The sequence below is a fragment of the Henckelia pumila genome, chromosome 1, assembly GCF_033568475.1.
Source record: "Henckelia pumila isolate YLH828 chromosome 1, ASM3356847v2, whole genome shotgun sequence".
Lineage (NCBI taxonomy): Eukaryota > Viridiplantae > Streptophyta > Magnoliopsida > Lamiales > Gesneriaceae > Henckelia > Henckelia pumila.
Window position 1 is genome coordinate 57731458 of NC_133120.1, and position 12831 is coordinate 57744288.

The 12831-nt window shown below is 35.9% G+C and overlaps 1 protein-coding gene across 1 annotated transcript; it reads right to left on the reverse strand.

Moving 5' to 3' along the window:
- Positions 1 to 248: 248 nt before the first annotated feature.
- LOC140883827 (RPM1-interacting protein 4-like) lies at positions 249 to 10140 on the reverse strand. The gene is made up of 4 exons (XM_073290422.1): positions 9929 to 10140; positions 1684 to 2358; positions 722 to 913; positions 249 to 618 (listed from the first exon to the last, which is right to left on the reverse strand). Exons 1-4 carry the CDS (start codon positions 9932 to 9934, stop codon positions 586 to 588), a joined length of 906 nt encoding a protein of 301 aa, XP_073146523.1. The 5' UTR covers positions 9935 to 10140; the 3' UTR covers positions 249 to 585.
- Positions 10141 to 12831: the final 2691 nt, after the last annotated feature.

A 12831-nucleotide genomic window follows, 5' to 3' on the forward strand; every position in this document is an offset into this window, starting at 1 on the left:
GTTTTACTTCTCAGTTAGTTAATATAAACTGATTTCACTTTTGACCGAACATTTTCTTCTTCGGGTAGCAATGAACTTTCTTCATTTTCCACAATGCTTCATTGCATCTTAAGACGTGTAATTCAAGAATTAAATAGCATTGCACGAACCTGAAATTTAATAGGGCCAGGGCTGCTAATGGAATAAATAGCATCATGCCATGTTAATCAGAAAAAAGAAAATAAAGCATCTAATAAGTAATGAAACTTCAAACGAGGTGATATATTCACATAAAAACATAATAATAAGCTTCATACATGCATAACAAATCCAAACTCCACGAAATTTTTCGGAAATCAGACCATTGTCAAGTTTCAAATAGAACCGAATCTCCTTCATCCTTTCTCGAGCTTATGGAAAAAACATGAAAGAAAAGGTCGTGTGAAAAAGAAAAAGAACAAGAAAAAAAACAATAAATTTCCTTGTCTTACATGAGTAACACAATCGTGACCTATTGGACAAATAAATGCAAATCTACACAAACTGAAGACCTCTTACAGTACTTATGGTATGCCTCACATGTTGCTCTTCATCAGCTAATGAATGTCATCGTTTGCCCCATGGAAAGCACCCGCATCCCTGGTATCCGCGATAGAAACACAATTGGATGAAAAAGACATTTTATTATAAATAAAGCATCATCTGCTTGTTGTAGAACAACACACTATGAATCTAAGTTTACCTTCAAATCATCGTTTCCGTAATGCTTCTCGATGTTTGAGTATGTTGTTTCATTTGGCATGACAGGCACCTTTCCAGTGTCGCTGTTTTTTTCTTCTCTTACTCGGCTAAAAATGTGACTATATTCTTCTGCTGAAGCAGGATTGGTTTCATCCCACTCGCCGAACTTGGGTATAGCAGGACTGTGCTCAGGCTGCCACGTACATCAAATTTCGTAATTCTACGTAATATGTACCATATTTCAGAAAAATCATAATAACTAAGTGCAAATTTGAAATATCAGGATCTTTTCCAGCATTAGTTTTATACTTTCTCATGGTACAAACTTGGATTGGTCTAGAAGCAAAGCGTGCTGAATCAACTTCAACTTCCCATAGTCGAACTTTCATTGAACAATAACCCATTAAACATCAGCTCAGATACTGAAACTATATCACAACATTCTAGGTTCATATCATCACCTAATATGTCTCCAATTACAAAATAAGTGTGAGGATAATGCGGCAGAAAATAGTATTTAAACCGAGTGACTCTTGGCCATCAAAACTAATTCAGCGAAAAATCACAGAAATATGTCCAATTACAAATAAGTCTGTAAAGCATAAATTGTTTCACATTAGTCTCTAAATTGAGTGACTCTTGGCCCACAAAAAAAATTCTGTGAAATATCACTCGTCACCCGGATGATTTGCATCTTAAAGTTTTTCATCAATTTCCGCTGGCATGCAGAATTTAGAGCACCGTGCTACACATTCATAACTAGAGGGGCTCACATTACAAACTGTAAAGGTTTATGCAGATTTAAGTCTTCTTATGCTGCATTATAAACTTAAGATATCTAAAGAATCTATCTCAATGGAATCCCAATTCCCATATGTTACTTATCAACTACTTTTCCATATGAGTCGACAATTAAATAAGTGAAAAGTTTGACATGCTATGAAAAATGAGATAAGAAATTACAGTGTCATCGCCTCTTGTCACCGATCTCAACCGAGATCTTCCAGGAGTAGAGGGTGCCAGGCTATGACTACCGTCAGATGTAGCCTTTCTTTCCCAAGATGGAGAAGAAAATCCACTATTTTTTCCTCCAAATCTTCCCTGTGAATGTGGGTGCAGTGGTGAAGGTTCAACACTTCGATTAGACCCAGCACTCTGTCGAGAAACCCTTGAAGGAGTATTATTGCCGGAGCTAGTTCTCCGACCTGCAGTTTCATTGTGTAATGGAGAATCTGTAAATCTTCGCATATCACCTTCTTCCCGAATTTTCCGATTATCATGCCAAGACCCATGCGCGTCTAAAGCCTTTGATGCATCAGATTCTTGCTTAATATTTCCAGGTTGTACATGACCATGAAATTTGTTAGATGGTTCAATTGATGACTTATGGACCGCAAGGTTAGGGTGCAAAGGTGAACGATTCGATCTCCGCATTTCACCCTCCTCTTGGCTTGTGCGTAGCTCATGCTTAGGTGATGCAGCAGAAGATATGTTACTGCCTTTAGATTGAACATCAAAATTCCCTTGATCATTTTGATACAGTTGGCCACTTTTCTTACCCTTCCGCGCATTATCAAAGCATATGGTATACGGAATTTCTTCGCTTTCCCAGTTGCCAAATTGTGGAACCTTTGCACGCTGCAGTGAGAATCAAGAACAAGCAGGTCCATGAAAAGAAAAGAGCAATCAATAATAAAAGTGTAAGATGATAATTTGTAAACATGTTATCTCATTCATGATTACGATAACTTATTGATTCCTTGAGTAAATGTAAAGGATACATATTATCAGTAGCTAATAAGTACACTTCCTATATTTTTAATATAATTGTACTTTGAAATGTCCATGTTTATTTCAACTAAGAAAATATAACAAACAAGTTGAGTATTGACAAGCATAAGATGTTGCCAAATGTATGGGTTAGAAGATCAAGGCATTATGAGGGATAGAATATAAGCCTGGTATCACTTGGAGAAGAAGATCTAAAAGAATGTATAATGATCATAAGTTGTACTTCTCCATCAATACTTCCTCGATTTGTGTGTTTTTGGTTTCTTTTTAATTTTTAAATAGGAGATGATCTTGCTAGTTCCTCAAATTTTTCTATTCCACATCAATTATTTCCTCAGTTATGTTTACTTTCAACAATGCAGCCAAGCCAAAACATGTTTAAGCGATTGAGGAATGGGTTTTTCCAGTGTCTACACTAATTCGTACTCTCTCAGTTCCACCCCCACAAATTGAAAAATAGAATAGAACAAATAACTGAAAAGACAACATAAGTTAATTAAGGGTTTGCAAGACACAACGAAAGACGAGAAATCCACTTCCAAGCAACATCTGCGGACCTTTTTTTATAGACGTTTGGTTATCCTTTCCTTCTCACTCTTGTTCATGGTCGATAATTATACTATATTCTTGTTGTCTCTTAAATTTCACCAAAACTAAATCAAGGCTGCTCTGTAAGGATTCCCTTTGGTAAAATCTTCGAATTCCTCCTACATTACTAAGTACTTGCTGTTAAGATATGGATTTGTTTGAAAGAATAACACAGATTTTATGGGATTAGATTGATACCTATATTGCAGGGATTTTATTGTAGCTGTAATTTTATTCATGATTTGGATAGTTTCCTTATCTTTAAGGGTGATATACTTGTATATAAACTGATATGTTCGTTGGTCAAAGAGTAAAATATAATTTTCTCTATTACTTCACATGGCACCAAAGCCACCCGACTGATCTTGGGAATCATCCAATTTTTTTTTCAAAACATTTCTGCTCCTTCACACATGGTGGACACTACTGAAAAAAATTCCAAAACTGATGTGCACTCCACTGGGCATTCAGACATTGTTTCGATGGGTGATTTGCAAAATATTCACAGTGCATATCGACTGAATGGAAAAAATTATTTGAAGTGGTCGCAACTTGTTCGAACAACATTGAAGGGACGATGAAAGTTGAGCAACGTACTTGGCACAGGGCCTGATTCGAAAGACCCGAAATTTGCCGCATGGGATGAAACAGATTCCCTAGTGATGTCGTAGTTGTGGAACTTGATGATTCCAGAAATAAGTGATACGTGCATGTTTCTCAGTACAGCCAAGGAAATCTGGGATACCATCAAGCAAACATAATCAAAGGTTCATGATGCAGCCGAGATTCATGAGATCCGCACCAAAATCTTGAGCACTAAGCAAGGAAACCGTACCATCACTGAATATTCTAATCTATTACAAGGCTTATGGCAAGAGTTGGATCACTATCAATGTATCGACATGAAGTGCAGTTCAGACGCTACTGTTCTCAAGAGATTTGTTGAAAAGGAACACATTTATGATTTCCTTGCAGGGCTTAATATTGAATTTGATGATGTGAGGATATAGATCTTGGGGAAGGAAGATCTACCATCCTTACATAAAGCCATCTCCATAATTCGTAGTGAAGGACGGAGAAGTGTTATGCTTGAAGATCATGCCTCAAATGGATCAGCCCTAGTGACAAAATCAGCCAATCAACAGCCCTTTGAAGGAGACAATAGACCTGCAGCATTGTCGAAGCTTTCCTTCAAACAATCAAAGGATTCTGTTTGGTGCACTTGCTGCAGGCGGCCAAGCCATACCAAGAAGACTTGCTAGAAATTGAATGGGAGACATCCAAATCTGAACAAGAATTTTTTTTGGCAAGGATGAGAAAGACAAAGGACAAGCACATATGGTCAATGGTCATTCAGGCAGTGAAGAAACTACACCACACACCATGTTCAGCAAGGAATACATTGAGAGGTATAAAAAAATTTTGGGAACTCTTGAAGAACCATCTGGAGCAGGCACATGTTCATTGGCTTTCTCAGGTATATCCTCCACCTCTTTTCATCCTAATGCTTCAAATCTCAGCACATGGGTAATGGATTCCGGGGCCACTGACCACATGACTTTTCCTCTGACAAATTCATCACTTATACTCCCTGCCCTAGTCAAAAGAAAATCACAGTAGCAATGTTTCTGGGGCACGATGGTTTGTATCTCTTATTGATGATTGTACCCGAGTGACTTGGATATATCTCATGAAAAATAAGTCTGATGTCAGCACTATTTTTCAGAATTTCCATCACATTCGATCAGATAATGCTAGGGATTATTTTAATCAAACCTTTTCTCCTTTCTTTAAAAAACAGGGACATGAATTTTCATGTCTTCGCACCCCCAACAAAATGGGGTGGCTGAAAGGAAAAATGGCCAACTTCTTGCTGTCACGAGAGCATCCTTGTTTCACAACAATGTCCCTAAGCAATTCTGGGGATACACTGTCCTCACATCAGCTTATCTCATAAACCGTCTTCCAACAAAAGTCTTGATTTCAAAAGTTCTCAAAAAACTCTCACTAAATTCTTCCCCAACTTTACTGCCTCAAACAGTTCGACTCCAAGGATCTTTGGCAGTGTTGCTTTTGTACACATTCATCCGCACAATAGAGGCAAATTTGTTCCCCAAACCCTTATGTGACACTCAGAGCCAAAAAGTCCTAGGACGGTACATGGTCCGCAATATGGGTGGTTAATCCCTGAAAGATGGACACCCCACCAAAGAATGTGAGATGGGTGGCATGAATGAACCGATCCTACATCGGAATGAGGGGTACAAAAGATTTGATATGTACAACTCATATCGAGAAGGTGCGTCTTTTTTTCGGGAGTTCATCACATAAGAACTCCAAAGTTTTTTCGGGAGCTCATCACATTAGAACTCCAAAGTTTAGCGTGCTAAACTTGGAACAATTATAGGATGAGCGACCCCCTAGGAAGTTTCCCAGGGTGCGTGTGAGTGAGTATATAAGCACGTTGAAAAGACTCGTCTTGATACAGTGGAACGTTACAAATGGTATCAGAGCTTAGCCTCTCCTAGTACGGTGTGGTTCAAGGACGAACCAAGCGGAAGCTAGTGGGCATGTAACACCCGGAGCCAAAAAGTCCTAGGGCGGTACATGGTCCGCAATATGGGTGGTTAATACCTGAAATATGGAAACCCCGCCAAATAATGTGCGATGGGTGACATGAATAAACCGATCTCAAACCGGAATGAGATGCACAAAAGATTTGAAATGTTTCTCAGGGTGCGTGTGAGTGAGGAAATAAGCACGTTGAAAAGACTCGTCTTGATACAGTGGGACATTACACCTTAGGTGTGTCTTCGTTGGCTATTCCTCCACGTACAAATGTTTCCATCCTCCCACAAAAAAATATTTTGTCTGAGATGATGTCACATTCGACGAATCAATATCCTAATTTCCCAATACCTATCTTCAGGGGGAGAATTTGGATGGAGACAGAGAACATGTTATGTCTTTCATTGAATTTCCTAGACTATCTAACCTTTTCACTATGCCAGCAGCACCCACTGACAATTGAAACGCTAAAGAAAAGATAAAGGAATACAAGATAAGAAATGATAAAGGAATACAAGATAAGATACAGCCACTACAAGTTTATTCCAGGAGCCCGAGACTCGACATTTTACCCAAGGATGTTTGATCTTCTCCTATTCCAGCTATGGTTCAATCACCTAAAATGCACCACAAGATTGTTCAACCCAAGCTGACCATTAATCCTATTGGGGAAGCTAATGTAATATCACCAATCCCCAAGGAACCAAACCATACACCATCAGTGCCAAATGATTGTGATTTACCACTAGCTTTTAGGAAGTTAGAACATGTACCAAACATCCATTGCATACTTTCCTGTCTTACCAGAATTTATCACAAGCCTTACCAATCTTCGCTCCATTCCCATACCCAGAAACTTCTAAAGGGAAGAAAATGGTTGGATGTAAATGGTTTTTCAAAGTTAAATAACAAGTCAGATGGTTCTGTGGAAAGATACAAAGCACGATTGGTTGCGAAAAGATATACTCAGACCTATGGAATTGACTACATGCAAACTTTTGCTCCAGTGGCAAAAATGAATACAATTCAGGTTTAGTTGTCATTGGCAACCAACTGTGGATGGAACTTGCAGCAGTATGACGTAAAAAATATATGGTGAGCTTGAGGAGGAAATTTATATGGAGGTTCCCTCAGGTTTTAAATCTGAAAATGTGATGGCTTGCAAGTTGAACAAGGCCCTATACGGACTTAAACAGTCTCCAAGGGCCTGGTTTGGAAGGTTTACAAATGCAATGATTGCATCGGGTTATAAGCAATGTTAAGGGGATCATACATTGTTTGTGCGACATTCAGAGATACGGGGAGTAACTGCATTACTAGTGTACGTGGATAATATTGTAGTAACAGAGAATGATGGCGAAGAAATGCAAAGATTGAAACAGCGCCTAGAAAAGGAATTTGCATCAAGGAACATGGTAAACTAAAGTATTTTCTGGGAATCGAGGTGGCTGATTTATTTAGCACGTACAAGACCCGACATCGCTTATGCCGTAAATGTATGCAGCCAGTTCATGCATAATCCAAAGGAAATGCTTCTCAAAGTTGTTCACAGAATTCTAAGATATTTAAAGGGAACACCTGAGAAAGGACTTTTGTTCAGGAAAGGGGGAAACATGGCATTAAAAGCCTACACAGATGCGGACTATGCGGGTTCTCCAGTTGATAGAAGATCAACCTCGGACTATTGCAAATTTCTAGGGGGCAATCTTGTAACGTAGAGGAGTGAAAAACAAAATGTAGTAGTGAGGCCAAGTGCGGAATCTGAATTTAGATCAATGGCGCTTGGGATATGTGAGCTGTTGTGGTTGAAAATAATCTTGGATGATTTGCGGGTCAAGGAGGAAGGTCTTATGAGACTATATTGTGATAACAAGTCAGCGATTAGCAATGCACATAACCCCGTTCAATATGACCGAACCAAACACATTGAAGTAGACAGATACTTATAAAGGAGAAGTTGGATAATGGACTAATTTGCACAACCTTCATCTCATCTAAAGATCAATTGGCAGACATACTTACAAAAGGACAGCTGAGCAACACATTCCAACAAATGGTTAGCAAGCTTGGAATGGAAGACATTCATTCGCCTGCTTGAGGGAGAGTGTTAAGATATGGATTTGTTGGAAAGAATACCAAGACAGATTTTATGGTATTAGATTGATAGTAATCCCTATATTGCAGAGATTTTATTGTAGCTATAATTTTATTCTTGATTAGGATAGTTTCCTTATCTTCAAGGGTGTTATACTTGTATATAAACTGATGTATGTTCATTGAAGATTGAGTGAAGTATAATTTTCTCTATTACTTCACACTTGCCAGTAGGGATTCCTTTCACAAATTGCTCTGTTCGTGGTTTTCTTCTCTGGTAAACCTTATTTATTGGTATAACAATAAACCCCCTCAACTGCGCCCACACTCAGGAAGCCTATACTCCATTGCATAAGCACACTTTTGTAATTCCCTCTTGGCAGCTTGCAGATATCCAAAATTGAACGCAAGTATAGTATACTCGCAATTCAATGTCATCAGCTAAGCGCGTGGAAAGTGGCTGGCTGGTTTTTTTTTTTCCTGAGGTAATTGATTGCCTAGGGAAACATGGAAAACCAGATGCATGCTAGCTGCAGCGGGTAAAGATAATTTGTGGGATACGTTTCTCATCAAGGAACTTAGAGAGGAAGAAACCTTATGAAGCTAGCGGTTGAGGAAGACCATTTCGCCTATCATAAAAGTAATTCCCTGATGTTTTGTGCTGGCAAATTTCTTCATGTCACCTTTACCGTAAATTGATCAAGGATTGTATGTGGTACTTAAATGATTGTTGACCTCTTCTACGGCTTCCACCAAGCATTTTGGTCATGGTGAATGGCCAGAGAGTGCAAAATGACCAGGAGATTGGATCTAGCCCTGAGAAGAATGTTCGGTATAAATAACTCACATTTTGGTCCTCGACCCCCTCAGTCACTACGAACACCCCCAATCAATGCAATATGATTCGTGTGGATCTGCGATATATGTTATTCAACCAGAATTCAGCCTAGCAAGTCAACTTTGGCTGCTTTTTCAGTTAGCTATTATAAAGCATCATAGATATGTTTCAAGGCGCAGATTAAGTATTAACCACCTTCATCCGGTAGTTTGTCAGATTATGACAGGTGAACAACATTTGAGAGGGGTTCTCCATGACTTAATAGCTTGGTAGTTGGTCCAGAACTGACTAGTAAAGAGTCGGTCTCAGCGGTTATTAGGAGAAATTTGTACACAATTATGGTAAAATTGCTGGATCATTAAAAAAAATTTTAAGAAAGATTGGTTCAGATGAACTCAGATGGGATTCAGAGTTCCCAAACGCATTTAACAATGTTAAACAATATCAATCACAGCTTCTTTTTTGGCAACACCTGATTTCACCAAGAAATTGTGATTAAATAGGACGCCTGATTTCACCACGGACTTGTCATACTTCTTATTAACATACAATAACTCAATGCATCCCCATAACCTCCACACCCACGAGTCACATCCACTTTTCATACAACAACAACTAGCATCGAATCCAGCTTTCATTCAACAAATCAAGAAAACTCGACTTTTAAATGTTTGGGATTACCGGTAGAGATTCTCAAGAATAAAAACAGACTAATTACCCATTTACCAGATCACCACTCACTCCCAATATTATAAATTAATCTAGTTTTTCAGGCTCTTGTGATCAATGCAACCTCCCAGGCTCCCACTACAATTGAAATCTTAAAACGTATAATAATAACACCATAAAAGGCTGAATATAACATAGATGTACACCGGAGTATCAGAATTAATAGAGCGAAAAAGGAAACCAGAAATCTTCATTGAGATTCAAACGGAAGAGAATTCCAAAATGCAATACAACCAAGTGTGATTGAATGAATCAAAATTTACCTCCTAATGTATTAAGGCGTGTTTTTATTATTATGTACTTTAATACGTAGCAGAAAGTCCGCACCAGATCTTCCGCATTATTGTCAAAAATCTACAATAATATTAACACAATAGCATCGCCTGATCCAAAAGGTAACAGCAAGCCAACAAATACATACAAAAAAAATGCATCATTTAAGAAACATATACGGACTAATCACAACAAAAAATATAGATATAATGCAATGCAACATAAATTATTCAGAAAACAGGAGCAAGAAAACGCCATTATTGAACAGTAATTTTGGATAATAACAGCACAGAACATAGATCAAGAAGATACAAAAAGAGAACTCACTTCCATCAATAAAAACAAGAATCTTTCACAAAAGTAGCTTTTGAGCAAAACCCAGATAGATCAGCACAAACGCAAATGGAGACAGATTTCAAAAGTGTGTGGGGTTTGAAGTTGGGGTGAGTGGGTGAGCCGGAGGATTGATGCCACCTGTGCTCTAATCACGCTTGTAATAATCCTATTTTTTAGAGTGCATGTTATTCGATTAAAACCCAACCGACTGTATTGAACTTCTTAAAATCGAACTAATGGCGTATTAATCATATGTTAGATTGAATATACCGTGTATTTAATTGAAGAGATTGGACGATATCTAACTAGTTTCGTCGATTTTAAAAAGCTAGGAATATTCGATCATCACTTTTATATACTTTATATAAATATGAAATTATAGGACAAAACTTCTTATGAGACGATCTCAAGGGTCTCAAGAGTCTTTTTTTTTTTTTAGACGGATCTCTTATATGGATTATCCATAAAAAAGTGTTACATTTTATGTCAAAAGTAGGGGTGGCAAAAATTCCTGAAATCCCGACCCTTCCCGAATCTCATCTCATTCCCGTCCCGAAAAAATCCCAACCCGAAGGTTTCGCAACCCGAACTTTAGGGATTTTTCTTATCCCGATTAATATCGGGAGAGAGATCGGGAATAAAACCTTATTTCGACGGGATTCCCGACGGAATTCTCGACCCGTCCCGAAATAATATAATAATATATTTTATTAATAACTTTATTAATATAATAAGCTAAATATTATTAGGTTTAACTCATATAACACTTAATTGTTGACTTAATTCGCATAATTTTTATTGTTGGAACGATAAAATTGCAAAATCACGAAATGACATTTTATTTTGTGTATTTTTTTAAAAATAAATTAATAATTTAATTAATTCATATTTATAATTATCTAATTAGAACAACTATGTAGAACAAGACTCAAGAGATTAATTTGACAATCTATTTAACAAAATTTATTTAGTAATTGTATCCGAATATTTTATTAATAATTATCCGATACATTTTTTCTCTTAACAAAACCTTGAAACATTATCCAAAATATTTTAATATTATATATTTTAAGTTAAATATTTATTTTTATTTATAAATATAAGTTTTTAAATAGTATATTTAATAAACTAATCACATTTGTTTATAATTCGGGATTTTCTCTCCCTACCCAACGGGATCCCGAATGTCGGGATCCCAAATAGTCGGGTCTCGAAATATTTCGGGTACGGGATCGGGAGAAAAAAAAAATTTCCCGATTCTTTCGGGACGGGAGTTGGGTAGGGGTTTTACGGGATGGGTCCCGACCCTATTCCACCCCTAGTCAAAAGTATTACTTATTATTATAAATAAGGGTATGACTGACCCGTCTCACAGATGAGACCGTCTCACAGGAGTGTTACTCGAAATATAGTGTTTTTTAAAAACTTTATAAAAATCTAATTTTATTCAAAATATCAACGAACTTTTAATAACTTCATGGAATTCATTTACTTACAAACATATATATATGTATATACAAAAAAGTATATTAAAGAAGAAAAATCATCATTTTCCCGCCTAAAATGAATTTCAAAAATAATTAAGATATTGCATAAATACAAATAAATATATGGTTAAATTTTAACTTATAGATGACGATACTACTGAAAATTCAAAACAAATATCATATTATGAGTGATAAACTATTTTATCCAACAATTTTAAAATATAGATAAAAATACGATTGAAATTAAAAAAAATCTTAAAATAGTATAGTTCGCAATCAAACAGAATTTAATCTTTGCTTTTAATAAGTTAGTTGTTTTGCCGATATTCTATTATACATATACGCAATAACAATAAAAAAAATGATATTATGAGTGATAGAATATTTAATCTAAAAGTTTTAATATATATATGATTTAATTTTAAAAAATTAAAATAATATTTTTCATGATAAATAAATTAATTTTTCAATATGGTGGTTGTTTTGCTTATATGCATAAATACATATACATAGCAAAGATTAAAAATAATAATACTATGAAAGATAGACTATTTAATCTAAAAATTTTATAGATAAAAATATGATTAAATTTAAACAAAATTTAAAATAGTCTTTTATAGTAATCAAACAATTGTTTTTAATAGGATCTTTGTTTTATGCATACATACATATATATAGTAAAGATTAAAAAAACGAAAATGATATTATGAGTGATAGAATATTTAATCAAATAATTTTAAAAATAGATAAAATACAAGGAATTTTAAAAAAATTAAAATAGTCTTGACCAAACAAAATTTAATTTTTTTTTTAATAGTGTGTTTATTTTAAAATAATTGTATTATTATGAGTAAATTATAAATTTGATAAAATAAGATTTTTATGATATTTTTCATATTTTTTAAATTCTAGTATTTATTATAAAGTTAAACTTATAAAAGTTTCGTATCACAATCATATACAGTAGATATATTATAATTGTTTTTCAACATAAGGAAGACCAGATCTATCTAATCTGCAAATATCCCTCAATTTGCCTCGAATCTGGTCCAGAATAATGATGGCCGAACCAAGTTGAATCCCCAAGTTGGCTAAATCTTCAGCAGTAGCATTAGCCTCACTGTAGACGGGTGCTTTCACAATCTGGTGATTATGCAAAATGACCTGAATTTGAACGAGCAAAGAACAGAGATCCCATCAAGTGATATTTGCCTTAAAAAATGTTTAAGGCCACCATCGAATCCACCTCTAGACAAAGAGGGAAAAAGTTCTTCTCCACGCAAATGTGCCTCTAACTATAGCATATAGTTATGCTCTAGTGTTGGTCCCAAACCAATATTCTCATGAAAAGCCAAAATCGGGTTATCAGTATGGTCTCGAATTATATCCCCAATAGCCGAAGCTCCA

Excerpts from the sequence above, each read along its gene's own strand:
- LOC140883827 (XM_073290422.1), bottom strand. Across the intron at positions 914-1,683 it reads TGACAAGAGGCGATGACACT|CCTGAGCACAGTCCTGCTAT; the intron begins GTAATTTCTTAT and ends TGTACGTGGCAG. Across the intron at positions 619-721 it reads ACGGAAACGATGATTTGAAG|GGATGCGGGTGCTTTCCATG; the intron begins GTAAACTTAGAT and ends CGCGGATACCAG.